This window comes from Myotis daubentonii, chromosome 6 (genome assembly GCF_963259705.1).
Source record: "Myotis daubentonii chromosome 6, mMyoDau2.1, whole genome shotgun sequence".
NCBI classification, from domain to species: Eukaryota; Metazoa; Chordata; class Mammalia; order Chiroptera; family Vespertilionidae; genus Myotis; species Myotis daubentonii.
The window spans coordinates 82681156-82704669 of NC_081845.1; the positions used below are offsets into that span (position 1 = coordinate 82681156).

The following is a 23514-nucleotide window of genomic DNA, read 5'->3' on the forward strand; positions in this document are numbered from 1 at the left end:
TGCCACAGACCACACATCTGTAGCTGCGAAGGGGCAAAGTCTCCCCATCAGCAGTTAATTCTGGGTTGCAGCCGGGACCATATGGTGGTTCCATTCTTTATTTGTCTTTGTTTTCATTGTAAAGTGAGGGTGACAAGCACAGAGTGTTCCTAGCAACAAACGGACTGTGGGTGAGAGAGGAATTGCTCCTTGGGGAAGCGCCGGGACAGCCACTGGACGACGCCCCTTTCCATGTCAGGGAGCCAACTGCCACCGATGACCCGAAGCAAGCCGGGGACGGTGGGGGGAACAGGGGGGGAGAGCAGTTGGAAAAGCCCTTATCCGGAGCTCGCTCTGACAGCAGGGTGTTTGTTAAGGCAAGAAGTGTCCAAGTCAAGTGCCCCCACACTGTGCATCTTTTTGTAAATATCAAGGCCTGCAGCCTCCCTTTCTCCAGCTCTGGGTGAACTCTGCACCCAGACATGTACTTCCCAAAGCCATCAGCCTGCTGAGTTCTCTTTGTGTCCTTTACCATTGTGTTAATGCCCAGTGTCCTCCGACGTTTTCTTCATTCCTCCCCAACACGGCTGCCACCGGGTATCTACATTTATACCAACCCACTCAGGTTACTCTTAAAGGAGCCAAATCTCACGACAGAGACAATAGGATATATTTCGGAAGCATCTGGAAAGGGCTGATCAATCCATGCTGCACCTGAGGCAAAGCTAGCGTAAAGCAAAGGCAAAGACAATACCCAAACCATATGCTACTATTATTACAACGGAAATTTCTTCTCTGCAAAAATAACAGTAGCTAACACACATGCTCACTGTGTGCCACACACTGTTCTCAGCATTTTTATGTGTATTTAATCTTGACAACAACCCTGAAGCAGGTAATATTATTTTACGGATAAGGAAACTGAGGCCCAGAAAGATGAAGTAAGCTGAGTGTCCGCGGAGCTACTATTTGGCAGGTCTGGAGTTTTGGGCTACTCTTAAGCTCTGGCTATTCTGGGTTTTTAAGACCAGGTGCTTTTCCAGGACTTACATTTAATATTGAAGATTTTTAGTGTAAGAAAGAATCTGGAGTATTTTAGTCCATTTCTATAGAACAAGTCAATACCACACATATTTAGCATAAGAAGTGGATTTGGAATATTTTAGAATATGATTTAAGTCATTTGGCTCTGTATACATTTTGATTTTCCCTCTGTTTCATTTAGGCCTAGGGTAGTAGTTTATATGGAATAAAAACATTTATTTTTTTATAGTGATTCACCACTTTATTATAATGGCTTTTAGCTACAAATAACAGAAAACCCAATTGGAGCTGGAATAATAACAAGAACCTTTATTGTGCCACTAACAGTAAATGCAGAGGTAAATGTGCACCCACGATCCGCCACATATCCAAGCTTACCTCAACGTTCCCAAGGAGAATGAGATCACCTTGCTTAGACCAATCTCCGTTCACCCCCTGAGCTCACAGACTAGCTATGCATGAGTTCCCCAGCAAAGCGGGTCAGCTGTGGTGGACAGCCACCGTGGTCTCCCTCCCAGTAACTGCAGGGGGTAGGCTGGAGAATACAGTTGAGAATCAGTGCCAAGAAATAAAAGAATGATATTTTGAAGGCTCATCCTCCTTTTATTGAAATACTTAACTTTTGCCGAACCGGTTTGGCTCAGTGGATAGAGCGTTGGTCTGCAGACTGAAGGGCCCTGGGTTCGATTCTGGTCAAGGACATGTACCTTGGTTGCGGGCACATCCCCAGTGGGGGGCGTGCAGGAGGCAGCTGATCAATCTCTCTCATCAATGTTTCTAACTCTCTGTCCCTCTGCCTTCTTCTCTGTAAAAAAAATCAATAATATATATATTAACACATTGTTTGCGGGTAGTTTTTATCGCGCGCTAACAGGTGGCGCAGGCCATTTTTGCTAATTTTTTGCGCAAATGGCAACGTTCAGTAAAATTACGATAACTTTAGTTTACGTATTTATACGTTACCTGCATTCTTCCGCTAGTCTATAAAAAACGTATTAATACGTGTCCCGCGCTCTACTACACTGGTAGAACGTATAAATACGTAAAACGTGTAAACACGTTTCCCACATACAATGTGTTAAAAAAAAAAAGAAAAGAAATACTTAACTTTTGTCTCAAGCCTGAGTTCCTTTGGTGGTGGCTGACAGACAGAAGGGAAGACAGGCAACGGACGGTGTAGAGCAGGGAAGACATATGAACTTAGAGGATTGGAACCCAGGTCTCCAGACAGTAATGGACAGTTCTTGAGCTCTCCCTCTATCTCAGGCTCTCACTGGTGCTCAGCAGTATTATTACCCACTTTCCTACATAATAAAACTGAGTCTTGGTGAGGAGAAGTTGGTGGGACTATGGCTTGACTCTCTACAGTCTGATTCTGGTGTCCTTGCTTTGACACTACACTGGTTTCTCTAACTACAGTCTGGGGATTACCTGTATCAGGCTCACCTGGAGCACTTACTTGCAATGCAGATTCCCGGCTCCAGGCCAGGCCTCATTCAGCAAGCCATCTGTGCACAAGGCTCACAGGCAGGCAATTGAGCAGCATTCCCCATGCTAACGCTGAAGAATGGGTGGGTGATAATCTATTACTTCCCATCTGTGTTCGGACCTTATTTCCCCTTGGGCATCAATTGCCTCACTTGTAAAATCAGGATGGATAGGTCACTTCCAGCTCAAAAACTGGTTAGAATTCATCTTTAAACCCAACAACCTGACTACAGCCAGCCAACTGGCCCTTTTTCATGGATCTTCTTATCCTATATAAAACAGGCTAATATGCAAATTGACTGAACAGCAGAACGACCGGTCGCTATGGTGCGCACTGACCACCAGGGGACAGACGCTCAACACAGGAGCTGCTCCCTGGTGGTCAGTGCGTTCCCACGGGGGAGTGCCGCTCAGCCACAAGCTGTGCTCACAGCTGGCGAGTGCAGCAGTGGTGGTAGGAGCCTCTCCCGCCTCTGTGGCAGGGCTCAGGATGTCTGACTGGTAGCTTAGGCCCGAGGGCTCCCAGACTGTGAGAGGGCGCAGGCTGAGCTGAGGGACCCCCATGAGTGTTACATAATAATGTTATCAAAATGATATTTGAAGTGTCACAGAGTTTAAACTTTGATGCACAAATTTTCGTAGAGCTTCCCTAGAAATCTGGAAGAACTAGCTGTCCCTTCTTGCAGCATATTGGAGGTTCCGGACCCTAAAGCCATGGGAGGGGACTGAACTTCTGTAGGTCTTCCCATTCTCTAACTTTTAGGCACTGCTGGGAAAGGAAATCATCGATAATTTTAATTTTCTTTCCCCTCTGAAATCACAGTGGACATCTTTCCGAGGTTTAAACCAGGGCATCCTACACCCGTCATTAGCTCCAACCCATTTGGGTTTGCTTTGGTTTCAGTTTTCTGATTTTTTTTTCTTTGGAGAAAGGAAAACAAGAGCGAGGGGCATTGGCCAAACAAGTCCGGCCACTCAGTGGTGAGGTTTCCAGATAAGAAGGATCTGAAGGACTTCCCATGGGCGTGAGGGAAATTGCGCACGCCATCCGGGAAGGGGACCAGGAAATCACTTCTTGTTTTTGAAACAGCAGCAGGCTGTGCGGAATGGCTCTGTGAGGCTCGGAGCACAGGGCAGGGAGGCATCGGCAGGAGGGACACCCAGCTTGGCAGCAGCTGCCTGAGCCTCGCAATGAGTCCTGTTCGGCTCTTTCTTCAGCCGTGAGGCCTTCAAGGAGGCCGAAGGGCAAATGGCCTCCTAGTGGAAACTGGGAAGCGTTGAGGCGTCTTTTGCAGCAGGAGCGGGTCTGGGGACTTCAGTGCTGGCCAGGTAACAGGCACTTCTCCTCCTGGGGTCTGTCTCCCTTTGCAGCAAGACCTCAGCGACACTCCTCTTAAGGCATCTTCCATTTAGGAATCTCTTTGCCTAATTTTCTCTTTTGTAGGATATGTGCAGCTGTGGCATTTATGTTGGATATGTACACATGTGGCATGTATGTTGGATATGTACAGCTGTGACATGTGTGTTGGATATGTACAGCTGTGACATGTATGTATCATGCATAGCTAGGGCATGTATGTTGGGAGCGTAAAGCATGTGTGGTCAAGAGCATTGTGCAGCCTGTCGATTAAGTTGAGACTGTGCTTAGGGAGACTGAGTATCAGACAATTAGCTGGGATCTTTTTAGTATATTCTCTATAATGGAATTCTTTTCCCTGTCACCTTTTTTGTTGTTGTTAATAAATTTTCCTGTCTCTGTGCTAGAAAATACCATAAAGACCAGGGCATTAACGAATCAGTACTGAGCGTTTCCATGGCTGGGCAGCCATGTTGCAGTTGTGCTGACCAAGGCGATGGCTGCAGCCGTGTGTAGCCAGAGCACGGGACATTCTGTCAGCTCAGGCCGGACAGGGGTGATCTCTGAAATGTTAAGAGTAAGCGTTATCTCCCACCCACTGACTGAGGGGACAGGAGTTTGCAGGCAGCCCTGGAAGGAAGACAGGCAGAGTGCTGGGATTAAGAGCTGGCAGACTTGACTGGAGCATTCGAGAAGGGAGGAAAAGTTCTCTGATGTGTGGTTGCTTGAACCTTTTTTTCTTGTACATTGTAGAAAGCCAGGCCATGCCACTACTGCAGCTCGGTTTTTCCTGACATGAAAGTTTTGGTCATTTTTTCTGAATTATACCCCTAATGCATGAATACTTGTACTGTAACTGACTATCTCAAAATCTCCAACCCTTCAATATGTATTATTTCTTCCCTTCCTCCAAATTAAATCATCAATAGTTTGCTGTGTACCTTACTAGTTACATGACTTATTTTCTCTCTTCCTAACTCTTAGGACAAGCCAGGGCACACAGAAGTACAATAAATTTTCATTGTCAAATTCATTTATTGATCCTTAACAACATCTTCTTCCCACTGGAAATATAAAATAATACATGGGGAGTGTGGACAACTCTTTTAACACTTAAAAAAGTTTGAAAGAGTTTTAGTCATTTTTACCATTATTATTTTGTGTTGGCTTTGGCTTTAGTAATTAATGATATTAAAAACAACTTCCCATGGATTAAACTCTAGATTTGCAAACTTGAGGTTTTTCTCTTGAAGACTATCAAAGGCAGCCTTGTTCTGGCAATGAAAGGGGAAAAAAGAAAAGAGAGGAAAACTAACTGGGGAACAGAGAGACCCCTAGATTAAATGGTTGGCTCAGGGAATATAGGTGAATGTGGGAGACACTCATTTTTCATTTCATGGATAAGACCTGTGTGTAACAGGGGTTTATTTTTATCTCTTTCAGCCTTCTGTAAAAAAACAAAAAAAAAAACAAATGGGTGGTCATTGATCCTTCTTTTCCCCCTTACATTGTTATGAGACAAGTGAATAAGAAAAGCAGTCACTGTTAACAAGCCCATGTAGCTCGTGGAAAGAAAGTACAAATAAGCTATGTCAAATCCAAGAATAATTGCAAAATACTTTCAGTTGCTACTGGTATTTGGTATTTTCTTGTCCTTATCAAGGTTTCTCCACTCCAAATTCAAGGGTCATTGGCCCTGCTGATTTTGGAAATTGGTGCTGCCTTCTTGGCCATCCAGCCTTGGTGCTTCTCCCCATCCCTGGCTAATAGGATTAATCACTTCTCCTTACTGCATAGACCCAGCCCAGACTGAGACTTCCCCTGCTTTCACTACGTCACAGTCATAGGTGAAGTAGTATCTTCTTCACATATATATTTCTTTATTGATTTCAGAGAGGAAGGGAGAAAGAGAGAGAGATAGAAACATCAATGATGAGAATCATTGATCGGCTGCCTCCTGCATGCCTCCTACTGGAGATCGAGCCTGCAACTCAGGCATGTGCCCTTGGCCAGAATCAAACCTTCGACCCTTCAGTCCAAAGGCTGAAGCTCTATCCACTGAGCCAAGTAGGCTAAGTCATGTTCCCATTTTATGGAATAAAAAAAGAGATGTTCAGAGGTTGTTTGCCCAGGAACATACAGGGAATCTTTCCGGAGCACTGAGATGAGAAGAAACCCAGATGTCTGGCTTTGGTCAGCGATATGAGGATAAATGTCAGGTGGGACAGAGAATTAAAGTGATAGAACTCTGGCAGCTTTGTAGCAACACGGACTCCAGTTTTGCTGGGAATCTGTAAGTAGATCAAGCTATTGCCTGGTCCAGGTTTTAGCCAATTTTAACACCTGTTATCTAGTCGTATCTCTACAGGAACCTAACCCCCACCCCACCTCACCCGCCAAAAAGAACAATGCCCAGACACCTCCCAGGAGCAACTGAATCAGAATCTCTGGGGAAAGGGCACGGGCGTGGGAATGGAATTATTATGTATCTTACTCTCTGAAGCAATTCATTTACGCTGCTGGGGTTGAGAACCCCCGAGTCCTAACTATAGGAGAGAAAATGGCTAAACTGGGCAGCAGAAGCAATCCCCGTTCCTGTGCCTGAAAGTTGGGCCAGAAGTGCCTGCTGTTGTGAGCCTCATGTAGAGGGTTCTGGTTGTTGCTGCTGCTGAGAGGAGCAGACACACCTCACAGCTGCCTGTGAGAGCAAGGAGTTTTCCAGTCCGCCCCCCCCCCCGCCCCACCCCCGGGGCCCTGCCTTGAGCGTTTAGATTGGAATAGCCCCACCGACTTCACTGCGGATACTGTGACTCCTGTTACTTGCAGATTTTACAAAATCAGATGAAATGTTCTAGGTAAACAGGATGTGCTCTTCTAGTGCCAAGTGACCGTGGGAGGTTATAGATTTTACTCAGTGTTGCTTTAATACGTTTTGTCCTGATTCCAAGAAAAAGGGGAAAAGAAATACTAATTATGCTTTGCTGATCTGCCACTTTCTCTATTGACCTGAATATGGATAGACAATAAATCAAGGCTGCTTTTGAATCATGAAATGTTCCCCTAGAACCTCTCTGCCCTGACATTTCTTGATATAGTTCATCGGTGTAATTGTTGCCTCCTCTATAGAGGCCCTGGGAGGTCCTTTTCCGCTTCTCTGAGTCCCGCCCCCCCCCCTGCCCCCCCCCTCCGCCCCCATGCCTGTGAGTTTGGGCACAGAATAGATGCTGCAAGAAAGGCTTGTTGGGTGAAAAGCATGTGTTGGCTGTGAGTACATTGTGAATTCACGAGTTAGTTACCAGCTCTGCATTTCAGCCCGTATTGTAAGACTCTGGTTGTGATGGTTAAAATAATTAGAATATTGCCTATTTCTTAAAGGTAAAACAACAGTAAAACTTGTTAAATCACAGCATAGTGCAGGAATCTCCACGGGAGAGACTTGCTATAGAATTAAAAAGGCAAATAATCCTTTCCTTTAAGCTTATACTCTTAATGGGTGGCAAGGCTCAGGCATTGAAAAATTTAATAATAGGCAATAATGACTGAGCACTGCTATTCTAATGCCTGTTATTTAGATAAGGGGACACAATTCTAAGTAAGATGAGGAGTTCAGATTTTGACAGCAGACTCAGCTACTTACTGTGTGATCTGCATATGTTTTTTCATTTACCTAAACCTCAGTTTTTTCACCTGTAAAGTAGGGATAATGTAGCTCTAACAATGAAGGATTGGAAGAATTAAATGATCTTAGTGCCTGCACAGTGCTGAGCTTAATGCCTGACACAGAGCAAGGGCTTGATAAATGATAGTAATTATTGTTACTGCGTAAGGTGAGGCTCAAAAAGGAGGAATAGAGCAGTTCAGTTGCCAAGAATAGTATAGAAGAAGCTGAGAGATAGCAACCCATTCAACCAATAGTTATTATTAATGCTTATGGCGTATTTTGCAAAGGAAGGTACAATATAAGCTTGTGAGCAGGTCAGCCTGCTCTGTATCCAAGTGCTATGGGAGGGACATGTGGCACATCTGGGTTTACATGAGGTTGTGGTGATCAGCTTGCCAGGTGAACTGGCTCAAACACTCTCTGGGCATTTGAGGTTTAATGTAGTATAGCAGCAATCTTTGAAAATAGTGCTGTACACAAATTAATCAGCCTGTGCTGTGATCGGTCACAGGGCAGAGAAGAAAGGAGGGAGGGGGCCATTGAGGAGATTCCTGCAGTCATCCAGGTGTGAGATGACACTGTGCAAACCGATCTTGTGGCTGAGGGAAAGCAAACGCCATCAGTGGAGTCATGTACGGGACTTAGTGACTGGTTGACTTAGTGCCCCCACTCGTGCCCTTGATTCTTGTGTCTAAGGACACCTGTGAGCCAGGAAACTGGGAAGGAAGTCAGCCATTGGTAAATCTGAGCAGAGGTGGGTGAGCAGACAGCATTGGGAGAGAAGGAGGCATGTTCAGTGCTAGACGAGTTGAATTTAGATTTAGTTGGAAATAGCCCATTTGGAGAGAAGCTCCTGCTATTTAGCCAAGAGATCAGGGTGGAAATACACTTTTGGGAATTGTCACATAAATGGATAATTAAAATGGTGGAAGTGGACAAGTTTCCTAAGAGAAAGGGTGTCAGGAGAGATAAGCCACAGATCCAGGAGAGGTTTTGGCAGGTTCACAGTGAAGCACTGGTAGAATGAGAAGGACAGATTCACAGAAGGAGGAGGGAAAGGAGCAAAAAGTGGAGCGAAGAGACTCAGGAGAGGAAAAGGGGTCACCGAGAAGGAGGAGGCGCTACATGGTGTTGGAAACCAATTAAGTAACCAAGGAGTATGAGGACTAGTGAAGAATGCTATTGGGTTTGTCTTTATAAAATACTCTCATAATGAAGTGAAAACTGAAGTGAGAATGTCCAGATAAAGGAAATCATGGAATGGCCATGACTTCTCAGGGTACTTCTTTCGTTTTGAGCAGTGCACACATATCATTCTTTTAAAAAATATATATATATATTTTATTGATTTTTTACAGAGAGGAAGGGAGAGGAATAGAGAGTTAGAAACATCGATGAGAGAGAAACATCGATCAGCTGCCTCCTGCATGCCTCCTACTGGGGATGTGCCTGCAACCAAAGTACATGCCCTTGACCGGAATCGAACCTGGCACCCTTCAGTCCGCAGGCCGACACTCCATCCACTGAGCCAAACCGGCCAGGGCAACACACACATATCATTCTTAAAGTCAAACAAAATCTCTAAGAGGGAAATGAAAATTTCAGAGACATGAAGTCAATGGTCAAGGTCACCAACTCCTGGTCTCGGGGGCATGGAGTGAACCAGGTCTGTGAAAGGAAGAAACAGAGAGCTAAGATGGGATATTTTCAAACCATTATTATTATTAAAAAGCTGGGATATTTTCAACCATGCAGTAACTCCTGCCCTGAGCCTGGAGGATTGCCCTCCACACCTCCGTTTCAGCCACCTTGGACCCTCCCACAGACCTCTCCACTATCTACCCATGTGGGCCCCAGGCCTCTGCTCCTGCACAGAGACAGCTCTGATTGGTCCATTATGAATATTATGAAAATGCTCCAGTGTTATTTTGAACCTCATCTAACAAAGAACTACTGAACTGTAAGGCTTGGCCTCACACCCAAGCCCTCTGATGCTCTCTGCACAACTGCAGCCAGCCGCAGGCTCCCCGCCACCGCAACTGGAACGCACCCCAGCATTGTTTGACCAGGGCTGAGGGAGACCCCTCCATGGTAAATGAAAGTAGCAAGATACATGAGATAAGATCAGAGTAAGGAACTCAGTGTTTTCATAGAGATGGCAATCTCTGCTTAAAGGTTAAAATCTTCCAGAGATTTACAACAAGGACAGAAGGATAAAAGGTTATCAAGGCTGCACACATGTGTGGTGTGTTTTGGAAAACTTGACCCCATTGTGTACAAACAAATGTCCCTCTGTAATCTGATAGCACTGAGCCACCCAACACAATGCTGCTGCAGGACCTTATTTCAAGGCAAAGGAAAATGAAATAGAAAAAACATTTCAAGGCAGGTCTTTAATTGGTATTGTGTTTCATGTTTGTGTTAAATAAATGTTTAGCTTATAGTTCTGCATGTGTGAGGGATGAATCATCTAATTAAATAAGGTCAGCAAAGATAAGTCTATTACCTCTGTGGTTGAAAATACAGACCTATGAAGGCAGGCTCTTAAAGTTATACTTGAGGATTTTTCATCTGTATGTCTACAATTCAGAAAGGTGGCTATTGATGACACTCTGTCCTTATTGCAACCCTATGCCTCATGGAGATGAGCAAAGAATAATAATCACACTGAAAATTGCAATGAAAGTCCTCTTGAAATTTGGTATTACCATCCATCATTAAGAGAAACTCTGCTTTAAATTATCCTCTAGTAGTAGAATGGTATATGTGCATATCTATTTGCAATCTCTCCACTAATCTCTATTTTGATTCGGAAATACCTGTTTAAAACATAGCCACTTGAGAATATAGTCTATACCCTTGAACACAGGGAAATATGCCCTTGGCTTGTTTCAAAGAATATAGTAACTTGTCTAGTTAGCCCGCCACAGGCCAAGGTTTAGTAAGAGACATGACTTCTTTTGATATTGTCCTAGTATGCAATGCAGTTAGTTCTTCTCTAAAAGGAAAGCTGTGTGTGACATCAAGGTTAAGCAGTTTATACTTGGGATGAACCTTACTCTTTCTTTCTTCCACCTTGCAACCAGATTTCTTGAGTTTTATGTGCTCATCACCTTCAAATTCTCACCTCCTACACTCTGCAACTTTCCCCAATATAATTTCCTCCCCCATCACCCTAATGAGATCCCTCGTACTAAGAACATAGTATCTCTCCAAATCCAATGGGCAGTCTCAGTCCTCCCCTTAGCAGGCCTCTCAGCACTGTTGGACATAGTCGACCACACTCTGCTCCTTGAAAACCTGACCTTCCCTGGTTCCAGACTTTCTTCTAGCCTTGTTTCCCTCCTGCCTCTCTGGTCTCTCATTCCCAAACATCTTGACTCAATCATCTTCCTTGAACAGACCTTTGATTGTTGAAATTCTGTGGGCCTTGGTTGTAGGTCTTCTCTACTCTCTCTACTGTCTTCCTAACCAATCTTACCCACTCCTGTGATTACAATTACAAGGCTTGTCTGCCTAGCTTCTGTTCACCTCACCAGTCCCATCTCATACCATGCTCTGCTTCCTTTTGGGGTCCCAGCCACGCTGGCCAGCTTACAGCAACTTGATTGTGCCACCTGTTTTCCCACTGCAGGGCCTTTGCACATGATCTTCTTTCTGCCTGGAATCTCCTCCCTCTGCTCCCTCCATCCTCCCCTTTTGTTTTCAGCTAACTCCAACTCATGTTTCAGATTTCAGCTCTATTAAATACTTCCTCTGGGACACCTCCCACAAATTCCCAAGGCTAGGTCATATTCTTCTCTTAATAGGCATTGTTAGACAGTTCAGCACAGTGGTTAAAATGATGGCCTCTGGAGTTAAACTTCCAAGGTTCAAATTCTGGCTTTGCCCCTTACCAGCTGTGCAATTTAGGACAAGTTAATCACTCTGTAGCTCAGTTAATTTGACATTATCTTAGATATTATCCTAGAATCCCTTCTAGAAATTGTTGTGAGGATTTAAAATTTTGCCCTAGCTTGTTTGGCTCAGTGGATAGAGCATTGGCCTGTGGACTGAAGATTCCCAGGTTCAATTCTGGTCAAGGGCACATGCCCGGATTGTGGGCTCAGTCCCCAGTGGGAGCATGCAGGAGGCAGCCGATCAATGATTCTCATCATTGATGTTTCTATCTCTCTCTCCTTCTCCCTTCCTCTGTGAAATCAATAAAAAATATATATTTTAAAAAAAATTTTCACACAGTCAGTGTTCAGATCAGTGTCTGGTGCATAGTAAATGCTAAGCAAATATTAGTATTATGATTATTTTTCTTGGTAGCACTTTCATGGCCATAATTAAACAATAAACTGAGTAATCAATAGTGTGGCTCTCTGGTCTTTAATAAGCTCATCTACTTCATTAGACTCTAAGTTTCATGGGGACAGGGACCATTCTCTTGTTTTCTGCTGTTCCCCATGCACCTAGCAAATCACCTTGGCACTTAGTAAGATTTTATAAATGTTTGTCCAGTCAATACTTGGGTGAGCAGATAAATAGACTTGCTTCATATAATACTTTACAACAATAAATATAATATGAGGAGGAAGGGTGAAAGCCTAGATAAAGTGGGTGCTTAGAAGAAGTGGGTACTGTTTATAGCTGAGCAAATCATGGGACCTATTGCCTGGACATTGAAGAGTGGATAGAATTTGAATATGCAGTGATTATTCTGGGGCTAAGGAGCAGTGGAAAGTGGAGATTAACAAAGCATGTAAATGGCAGAATTATTTTGTTTTTGCCAAACACTGAGAAATAATAATTACTACCCCCCACTGTGACTCAATTTCATTCTCAAGTATTAGTTTTTGCAATTTTACTTTGCATGAACACTTGAACATCTCTTGTACTATTTTAAATTATGGAAAAGCAATCAGCTTCAGTAATGAAAATATGATAGATGCCTTTTAAATATACCAGCTCCAAAAAACAAAATTCGAGCCATGGAGGGCCTTGATATGAGTGAAAGTGATTGTCTTTATTCTGAAGGCAATGGGGAGTTAAATAGAAGGTAAAATGAGGTCTGGAAAATCAACCTTGTGCTCGTGTAGACAATGGGGCAGAGAGGAAGGAATGGAAGCCATTGCAGTGGTGTGCATGACAGCCAGTGAAGGCCTGGACCTTGCAATCAGAGGTAGGGTGTCAAAAGTGGTTGGATAAATATAATAGATAGTTATGATTAGGTTGAGAAGCCCAAGTGAGGTTACACTGGATTTGAAAAATTATAAGGAATTTTAGACTTTTTGAACAGTAGTAGGGCCTTCAGAGGCCAACTCTTACACCCCAATTTTGAAATCACTGAGTGCAGTCAACTCCCTGGATTTGCAGGTAACAAAACAGACTCTGAGAGAGAAAGTGACTTGTCCTAAGTCACACAGTTAATTAGTGGCACAGTGGGGCTAGAACTCATGTTTCCAGTTGCCTGGTCTAGTGTCCATATAGAGAAAGTTTTCCATTTATTCTTATTGCTATCCCACCAGGAAGATCTCATAGCCCAAATGGTACCTATTCCCAGTAGCATAGACTGCTTGCTTTTTAATTTTGCCACTACCACATATCAGCTAAGTGGCCTTATAGAGTTATTCTTCCTTCTAACCTTCCATTTCCAGATGTGAAAAGTAGTGATAATTTAGTGGTACCATAGGATCACTGAGAGGGTTAAATGACATAAGCCTTGGAGACAGCTGAGCACCATGCCTGGAGCATAGTGAGCCCCCAGTAAATGATAGGGACCATCGTCATCATCATCATCATCATCATCATCAACAACAACAATTACTATCCACAATCCTATTACCAATAGCTTGCCTGACTGTAGAATAAGAATATTGTCTAGAATTTAAAGAATCCTTGGTTGATCTCTTGAGTCCTGACTGATTCGACCCCCAGTTGCATTTGAGACGCAAAGACCTTGCTAGGCCTTAGTTTTCTCATCTGAAAAACTAAAGTGTATGTGTCAGGGGATTGGGAAGCTTGAACTAGAGATGAATTCTAACTTGTCTTCCAATTCTGATGGTATGTTTTTATGCTCTGACCAGACATACCCAGAATGCATTTTTCAATTTTCATAAAACATATCCAGAATAAACAATAAATGTTAAGCAATAGACCAGAGTAAGTGACCCTGGTCACTCCAAAGCTCACCAAACATTCACCCCCTCCCCCATGTTTAGCGTTTTTAAAAGATAAAAAATTTAAAAAGAGGTAATTTTTAAAAATTCTATGTGAGTTTGCTAGACTGTGTGGCTTAAATAGCAGAAATTAATTTTCACACCATTCTGGAGCTTACAATTCTAAAATCAAGGTGTTGCAGGGTTGATTTCTTCAGAAGCCTTTCTCCTTGGCTCGACAATGGCCATCTTCCTCTGGTGTGTTCACATGGTCCTTCCTCTGTGTTTATCTGTGTTTTAATCTCCTCTTATAAGGTCACTAGTCATATTGGATCAGGGTCCACCCTAATGACCTCATTTTAGTTAATTACCTCTTTAAAGACCCTGTCTCTAAAGAAGGTCACATTCTGAGGTATTGGGATTTAGGATTTCAACACATCAATTTTGGAGGGACACAACTCAGCCCATATCAAATTCCAACTATGACCAAGCCCGTTTGTGTTTCCTGGGCATATCTCTAATCTTTATGACAATTATGCAAAATGGGTACTTTGACCCTCGTCATTCACGTCAGGAAACTCTTGTCATTCACATCAGGAAACTGAGGCTCAGTGGGGTTAAATGTCTGGACCCTAATTATTAAGTGGTGGAGCTGAAATCAGAACACAAGCCTGTTTGGCGTCAAGGCTGCTGTTCTTTCCACTATAGGAAGGAGGGAATCACCTGAGCCCAAGGCCATCAAATTCATTCTCTTTCCAAGTTAGAGCTGAAATTGCTCTGCTCAGGAGAACAATGCCCTCCTGAGGACCACACTGAGCCCATGTCACAAGCTGCTCAAGGGAACTTGCACAAGTGGCTCACTGCTAAACATCACCCTTTGGGCTGTTTTGTTGAAACAGAGCTGCTTCTGCTCACGCTGCTCCTTTTCTACCTGAAATTCTTTCTTTCTCCATTAGACATTGAAGTATTGCCCATCCTTCCGGGTCTGGCAAGTGACCCTTGTCACTCCAAAGCTCATCCAAGGTCGCTCTGTCCTCAACTCCTGTCATGCTTATCACGTGCACACTACAAGTCACTTTGGCCATAGGTCAACTTGGGGACGGATCTGACTCTACTACCTACTAGCTGGGGGCGCCGGGTAGGTTCTGTAACTTGTCTGGGCCTTTGATATTTTCTCATCTCTGGATTAGGATTAAAATACCTACCTCACAGAGTTATTGGAAGAGTTAAATGAATGAGTTGACATATTTATTGTACTTAGCACTGTGCCTGATATCTAGTAGGCATTTAGTAAAAGTATATCTTTCAAGCTTGCCTCCTTTTAGTTCATTTTTTAAAAAAATTTATTTTATTGATTTTTTTACAGAGAGGAAGGGAGAGGGAATAGAGAGTTAGAAACATCGATGAGCGAGAAACATCGATCAGCTGCCTCCTGCACACTCCCCACTGGGGATGTGCCCGCAGCCAAGGTACATGCCCTTGAACGGAATCGAACCTGGGACCCTTGAGTCCGTAGGCTGATGCTCTATCCATTGAACCAAGCCGGTTAGGGCTAGTTCATATTTCTTTAACTGTATGTTTCATGTCTTCCCAACAAGATTGAGAGCTTCTTGGGGCAAGGACCAGGAGTCATTTCAATTTGTGAATGCATAGCACAATTTTGGGCCAATAAAAAGTAGCCTGTATTCATTGGTCCAGAAGTGCCCAACACATATGACGCTATTTGAGATATAGAACACAAGCTCACAAAAGAGGATTTCAGGCAGAGGGCAGCATAAGCAGAGGCAGCTGTCTCCATTTCAAAGTGAACAAAGCAGCCCAAGGGTGATAGTTACCAGTCCCATGAGCCACTGGTGGCTTCTGTTATATATCTCATTATACACTATTGGATTGCATCGAAACTATTAGGTAGATCACCTCTGAGCCCATCCATACTCCCATTAATCCATTCATTCATCCACTGCTGATTGATTGCCTCTTAAATGAATCCCCCTGAAGATTCTGTTTCTACATAGCTTCTTTAGTAGAGGGAAAGCTATAGGTTGGTGATGGGAAGGGCCAGGGGTGTGCAGGGAAATATGGAATGGAATGTTGAAGATGTGGATCTGGAGACCTCATGTATCAGAAGCAGGTGGGGTAGACACCAACTCTCAGCTCCCATCCCCCAGAAATTCTGATTAATTGCTCTGGGATGATATTGAAACAACAAACAAACAAACAAAAGAAATTCCCTAGGTGTTGGTTCTGATGCACAGCCAGGGATAAAAACCGCTGAAGCAGATGCTACACAAATGCTCCAGGAAACTTCCAGGGTGGTGGTACCTGGCAAGCTTCAAGGAGGGTCCGTGTGCTGGGCTGGAGCCAGGAGCAGAGCACTGGGCTGGAGGAAGGGGGAGACACCGGGCAGAGGCTGATCAAACATGGGCTCTCTTTCACCTCTTACCTTCCTACTTCCCGAGAGGAGAGTAACAAGACTAGACTCCCCGGAGACCAAGGATTCCAGGAGAGCCAGGAAGGCAGAGCTGTGTAGAGCTTAGGAAGTAAATCATTACCAGAAAGAATCCCACTATTGCCCTATTTAGAAATAGCTTGGAGTCATAATTTGATGATGACCTCACAGATGTCATCATTTTGTGAACAGGCTTTGAACTTGCAAAGTACACAGCCCATTCACTCCTCTTCCTACTGCAAGTCTGGGTAGGTCAAGGCTGATGAAGCGTTTCCAAAAGAGCAGTTGATCTTAAGCACTGGACGTTTCTAAGATTTGGGAGAACTGTTTCCTGACGTGTTTCAGGCCCATTTCACAATGCCAGCTCCTGCAGGAGGATGTCCTTAGAGACTGCTCCAAGGAACCCAGACCCTCACCCTCCCAATGCTGGCTGCCAGGAATCCTGATGACCTATTCCTGGCATATGATGTCAGGGTTCTCAACTCCCCTCTCCCCAACTCCAGGGACAGGAAAATAGAGTCAGAGGAGGCCAGGAAGTTGGTCATCACCATAGGGTTGGGGCTGGGCATGAGAACATGTTTCCCAGCTTTTTCTAAGACACAGCCGGCTCACATAGGTTGGTGAGTTTTAGTACAGAATGTTCAGGACTTATCATTTTAAAAGAGAAAGATATTGGGAGTGATATCAGATCATTTTCTCTCTCTTGCTGTTTGTCTCTGTATCTCTTAGCGGTTATCCGTCCTTAACTCCAGGAATTTGGAGTAAACAAGAACCACTGCTCTAGGGGATTTATGACTAAGGGAGCGCTACTGAAGACACATTGCTGTGAATGTGGGATAATGCTCTTCACTTTTAACTGGATAAATTTGGACTTTTGTCTCCATTAGCCAAGTTAAAGATCTTCTACTGCCTTTCTCACAGGCAAGAATAGCTTTGAGCTGGAGGGTTAGGTAAGACAAGTGTGTCTTCAGGTTTCCCCCCACATGCAGTAGCAACCTCAAAAGCTGAACTGATCTTCAGCTGGTATCACTGTTCTGATTGGTCAGGCCCATGATGTACTGGTTGTCACATATTTTGAAATGACCTCTCTCTCAAAGGGAGGGCATTCTCCTTTCAGGTGGTGAACCCCTCACCTGTGCTGTGTGACTGGTGACTGCACACAGCTGTCATCACTCTTCTGCACCCAGAGAACCCCCTCCCCACAGTGGGGTCCTCCCTACTTCTCTATTTCTATTGACTTGTGATTTTTGTTGTCACCAAATACTTCCTTTGAGTAAAGAATGTTGATTTAATCAAGAGCTGACCTAGGGAAGGCTGAGGAAGATGAGGACAGTAGACAGTAGTGGATGGTGGGCTATACAGAAGGACAAGATGTAACCACTTAGGGACATTATAATTCTTGCTCACTCGACGAAAGGCCAACGTTGGAGAATGGTGGAAAGATATGGAGTCAGCTTAGGTCCTTCTAATACCTGAGTCCCTCCATGGGTGTCACAAATTAAGGGAGGTTCATTAACCATTCAATTACTAAGTGTCATCCCCTGATTAACTGCCTCAGTATGGAACCAGCCAACACTATGTTGGGGCCTGAAAAAATTAAGTTGCCTCCTACATAACTCCATTCATCCTGGGAACAGTTGCTATCACCACACTGAACCAGCTGCCCAATATCCACAAAAGCCCACACTCTTTCAACCAGGGAGAAAAAAACCTCAGGTAGAGAACTGAGCAATGAGTTGCTATGATTTCCCATCAGCAGACGCATCTGATCTCAAATATCTGTTCCTGTAACTCAAATTGCAAAGCATTTTCCGAAAACCATCGGGTTGCAGAATTTTAAAAATGTATTTGATTGCCAGGTTTGCCAATTGGGTCAGTTTACCAAGGCCTTATACTTCCCTCTTTTCAACTGGGGAAAAGGAAAAGGAGGCAGCCAGCAGCTCGTGATTGAAACACAATTCTCTCCAGCATGTAAGTCTTGGCGGTCATTTCTGTGTTATCTTGGCTATGGTCGCCTGGCACTGTCTGCTGCGCCTGGGCCAAGGACTGCCCTTCCTGATGGTTGCCCTCTGGATTCCACCAGCAGTCAGAGTGAAAACCACAGCAGACCGCACCCCTGGAGCTCTTCATGGCTTTTAGTTGCATTTGAGTCTCAGAAAAGTCTGCGAGAGAATTAGAGGAGGTGTCATTATCCCCATATCACAGATGGGGGAACTGAGACTCAGATAACTGACTTATTCGAGGAAACACAGCTAGTTTATAGTAATCCTGGATCCTAATCCCTACCCATTTCTTAGTCCAGTGCTCTTTTCAGAACACATGGACATAGGAAAGTCAGTAAGGGAAAGAGTTTCCACAAGGCAGTTTCTCCTGGTCCCCAGACCCATAAGATTTGGGATTCTTCCATCTGATAGTCTTCTTTTTAATTGCCATAGTAAGTAATCAGGTCACCGAAAAACTTTGTTTTCATCACCATCATTATAAAACAATAGCTATCAAAAATCAACACATAGGCGTAGCCCATGGACAATAGTTTGGGGAAGGCCAGGGGAGGGGGCGGAGCGAGGTGGAGGGGGCGGTCAGTGCTTTCAGCAATAAAGATAAATTAAAAAATGATAATAAAATAAAAGTATAAGAAAGAGAATAAATAATAAAAGCAATAGAAAATTTGCAAGAGGCAACAAAAATCAATACATAGGATGGGTCATATTATAATATTAATATTCTTCACTACATACTATAAGACTATAAAATACAACTTATAATTTTATGGTTTAAGTCTAGGATTTTCCGTACTTATGGGTCATGAAGTCAATTTAATAAAAAATTAAATTAAAAGAAAAAATAAGGATAGACGAGAATTGAAAATATCAGTGTTGCATGTAGCAAAGGTTAAGTATTAATCTCTTTTGTTCATATATTATGTGTACTGGATCCCAAGGTTAAAATTATTTCGTACTAAATAGTCTTTCCCTTTTTCTTACTTTCCCTCTCTTTCCTCTTTCTCTTTTCTTGTTCCTTATCTCTCTCCTTCTCCATGTATAAGAAAACGTACCCCAAAGCCTGCCACCTCTGTCCTATTTACAGGTACCATCACCCATCCTCCCCAACCCTCATCCTGCCTCACATTTCCTCGCCCAAGGGTTTGGGGTAGAGGCTGTTCTCAAGAGTAGATACTTAACGCACCTCCTTTCTCTGCTGAAAAGGTCCTTTTGTAGTGTGGCCTTTGAGATAGGGTTTGCAAGTTCTCTCCATGTTTTATAAATAACTTGCTCTATCTCTAAACCATCACATTTCCCTTTCAGGCAAAGCAACTCAAACTTGAAGAAATGAAACATCCAGGGAGAACCACATTGTGCTTCGTGATCCTTGTGATTTATTCTTCCCAAGTCACAGCGACCTGGAATATAGAGTCTACTGTTCATCCTTTGGTGAGTAAATCCCTGTCTGCTGTATTTTTCCTTGTCACATTTTTCTGATATCCTGGGAATATCACAGACAGAAGTGGCTTAAAAAAATTTTAGGGTCTGTGAGAAAATGTTGTAAATGGGGGTAGGAGAGGTAAACCTAAATGGACAGTAGTGTATCTACTCATGGGTGACAACTTGTCTTGCTCTGAAATCAGTGGAACATCCCCCAGTCTTCCCTTTTGAATGACACTGCCACCTCTAGACCTGAAGCTGTACTCTGTGAAACAGACAACAGTGACTGTAAGGCAGTTTTTGAGGATTGAAAAGGATGGATGTTCTCAAAGGATTCATTGTAACTTGAGCATCAGACTACAGCACATTTCAAAAGGTGTTCATTGTGTGTGATAATCACGGCTTGAGATAGCTAAAGGGGCAGAGATATCTTCAAGCTTTTTGTTGACAAATTATCCAGGTAGTTTTGTCTTTGGAAAGTTAATGGGAGTTTTCCTTAACTAATGGGGTGATAAGTGCTGTCTTATTATTTTTTTTGGGACATTTTTGGGTTATTCCTTCCTTAGCTTACTCCATATATCAGAGATAGAATATGTTATGGGTTATGAAGCTTGGGAGATTAATGGCGCTCTCCCTGTGTTTCACTTTCTTCCTCTATAAAACAATGATAATAATGGCACTGATTCCCTATGACTGCTGTGAGAACTAAATTAGTTAATATTTATAAGCTGCCTTAGAATAGTGCCTGGCACATATTAATTACTGTAGCACTGTTTGCTATTATTATTTCTTCTACTGTAATGTTTTTTTCTGCTGATTTTTAAAGAAGATATTTTAGTGCTACTTTATTTAGTCTGTCACCATTGTTGTGGCTTCATTGGTTGATTTTAGCCTTGGAGATGTCTCTTTTTGCCGTGCTTGGCCCCTTTTAATTTTAATTCGTTGTCCATCCTGTCTTTGTATTGTGTTTGCCCGATCTTTGTCCTTTATTTTTTGTTTAGCCTTTAATATATCACTTTGCTTTAATAGTTCTTTTATAAACAACATGTGTTGAAGGCTTTTTTTCCCCATTGAAATCAAACCTGAGTGAACCTGACTTTGGTTGTGGTGTATAATTTATTCATGTTAATGTCATATTTAAAATGTTTGGTCCTACTTTCAGGATTTTGTTTTATGACTTTATGCATGTCCTATTTTCTGTTTTCACGTCTTTCATCATTTCACCTAGGTTTTCTTTGTCTTTTTTAAATGTCTCCGCTGACTCGGGCGATATAGTTTGTGTGCAGAGTGTGACCCGGACAATTATGTGCAGCAGTGTGCGCATATATGGTACACAGGGAGATGCTTACATTTCCTGTGGATGTACTGGGTCAGTGCAGAGCTCTAGTTACCCCAGGCACGTGGGGAGAAAACCAGAGCATGAGGGGATCACATCAATGGAGTTAGGTTTACCTCTGCTCCAGGGTCCTCGTGCCCTCCCATTGTGCCAGGTTGGCCCTCATTGCAGAGGCCCTAGCAAAGCCTCTCCATCTGCCCGGTGGCACAGGCTGTCAGGGGATAAGCCCCTGACCTCCAAGAGCTGCTAGTAGAATTTGAACTTGATCTACCTGGAAGGTCCCCTCTCTCCAAAAGCCTGCCTCCTTTTTCTTCCTAGATCTGTATTCAAGATATAATATCTTCATACAGCCCAAAGGCCAAAGACCCCCATAGGAGAGGTACACTTGAGCCCTTCTCATCAGCTTACACTGCTCTAAGCTGCCACCCAGCTTCCATGGCTGGCCGTCTATCATGTTAAATGCATAGTGATGAGCTTTTAAAAGACAATTATCGCTTTTGAAATAAAATTCACCATTTTGACAGTTTTTAAGTGTGTAGTTCAGTACTGTTAAATATACTCACATGGCCATGCAACCAATCTGCAGAACTTTTTCATTTTGCAAAACTGAAAATCTATACCTTATAAATAGCAGCTCCCCACTGTCCCCTTCCCTCAGCACTTGGCAACCACTGTTCTACTTCGTCTCTATAATTTTGACTATTCCAAGTACTTCCTATAAGTGGAATTGCACAGTATTTGTCTTTTGGTGACTGGCTTATTTCACCTAGCATAATGTCCTAAAAATGTGTCTATGTAATAATATGCATCAGGATTTAGTTCCTTTCTTAAGACTGAATAATGATCCACTGATGTATATCTACTTTTTTTTTATTCCTGTATCCATCAATGGACACTTGGGTTGCTTTCACCTCTTGGCCATTGAGAATAAAGCTACTATAAACATGGGTGTGCAAATAGGGGTGGTGGGCTTTTGAGGTGGATGATGTACTTTCTCAGACTTCAATGTGCACATGAATCCACCTGGGGACTTTCTTAAAATGCAGATTTCAACTCAGGAAGGCTGGGGTGGAGCCCCAGATGTTGTATTTCCGCCACTTACCCCTGTTCCAGTGAACACACTTTCAGCAGCAAGGCTGTCCACTCTCAACTGTGGCCTCAGCCCTGAGTCTGAAGCCCAGCTCTGACCCTCACTAGCTTTGGAAAGAGTCACATTTCTTTATCTCCCTTAACCTATTTCCCCTACATGATATGAGAATAAATAGTATCTCCTCCTCAATTGGTTGGGAGGATTAAATGTTGCGCACATGTATGTCTTAGCACAGTGACAGACACAGAGCAAGTACTTAAGATTTAGTAGTTATTTTTACTATTCAAGTACAAATAAACCTGTGTTAATTAATATGCTTGTGCGAGGAGAGATTCCAACAGGATCCTTGTTGAGATAATTATTTAATACTAGTGCCTGGGTGCATGGATTAGTGTACATTGAAAGGAAATTAATTAGAAGATGGCTGGCGGGGTGGAACTGGGCAAGATGGGCCAGACACACATTGGAGCCAACCTCCCAAGGTCCCTCCCCGGCTAGCCACACCTGGGGCGGTGCTGTGGCTCAGCTCAAAGGTTGTCTGCAGAGTGAGTGGGGTCCCTCCAGCAGGTGGGGTCCCTCAGCCTGGCCTGCGGGGATCAGGCAGAAACCAGCTCTCTGACATCCCCAAGGGGTCCCAGATTGTGAGAGGGAGGTTCTTGGGTGATGCACCCCAGAATAGGGTTCCCTCCTCTCTGGTTCCGGTGCATCACCCAATAACCGCAGCTGCCAAGTCACCACAGCTCAGCAGCTCCTGCATTGAGTGTCTGCCCCCTGGTGGTCAGTGCGCATCATAGCTACCAGTCGGACAGTTGGACGGTCACTTAGCCTTTATATATACAGAATGAGGCAAAGATCTTAAATCTGGGATTCCAGGTCAAGGCAAAGAGGAGTGAGGGACAGGGCCTTGACAAAGAGGGGTGAGATATGGCAACAGCAGTGACCTTTGAGGATCCCTTATCATCAGGTTCCATGGGAATTTTCTTTCTACACATAAAAGTCACCTCTTATTCCTGACTGACTGTCTACACCCTCTTCAGGCCATAGCCCCACCTCCATGGTTGTTTGTAAAGTCATGTGGAACAGGTGGGGCGTTTCCTGGAATCGCTGACCTCGGGTCTTCTGGCTGAAGCTTGGCTGTCAGGAAATCCCCTCTGGAGAAGCTGCCCATTGTCGCTCAGACACTCGCCTGGGTACTTCTAGGTGGGCAAGCTGAGGGAGGCCCGGCGGGAGGCTCTGTGATCTCATCCAAAGTAAACATTCATCTCAGCAGTGGGAGCCCCTGGCAGGAGCCCCTGGCAGGATCTATGTTCCCTCATGAGTCCTCAGTGCCCAAAGTTTAAGAAAAATGGGAAGTTCTGGAGTCTCAGAGGTCCTAGAACTGGGGTGACATGAGGACTCAGGAGGATGAAGCTACCCCCAACCCCCATGAGCCCCAGGCCAGCTGGATACGTGGACACACACACACCACAGCTAGAGACTTCACATGCATCTGGTGTGCCCCAGCCCAGTATCTTCCACAAGAAGCTTATGCTTAGAGTGAGCACA

The 23514-nt window shown here is 43.8% G+C and overlaps 1 protein-coding gene across 5 annotated transcripts in view; it reads left to right on the forward strand.

The window, feature by feature from the left end:
* ADGRF5 (adhesion G protein-coupled receptor F5) overlaps nt 1–23514 on the forward strand; it is a 102507-nt gene that overhangs the window by 26305 nt on the left and 52688 nt on the right. For 4 of the 5 annotated variants that reach the window (XM_059701496.1, XM_059701494.1, XM_059701493.1 and 1 more), the window contains one exon: nt 19427–19552. In XM_059701496.1, coding sequence (XP_059557479.1) covers nt 19451–19552 — 102 coding nt within the window. In that variant the 5' untranslated portion in view covers nt 19427–19450. Of the gene's footprint in view, nt 1–3531; nt 3841–19426; nt 19553–23514 lie in introns of those variants that run through there. The other variant, XM_059701495.1, reaches the window with a different exon arrangement.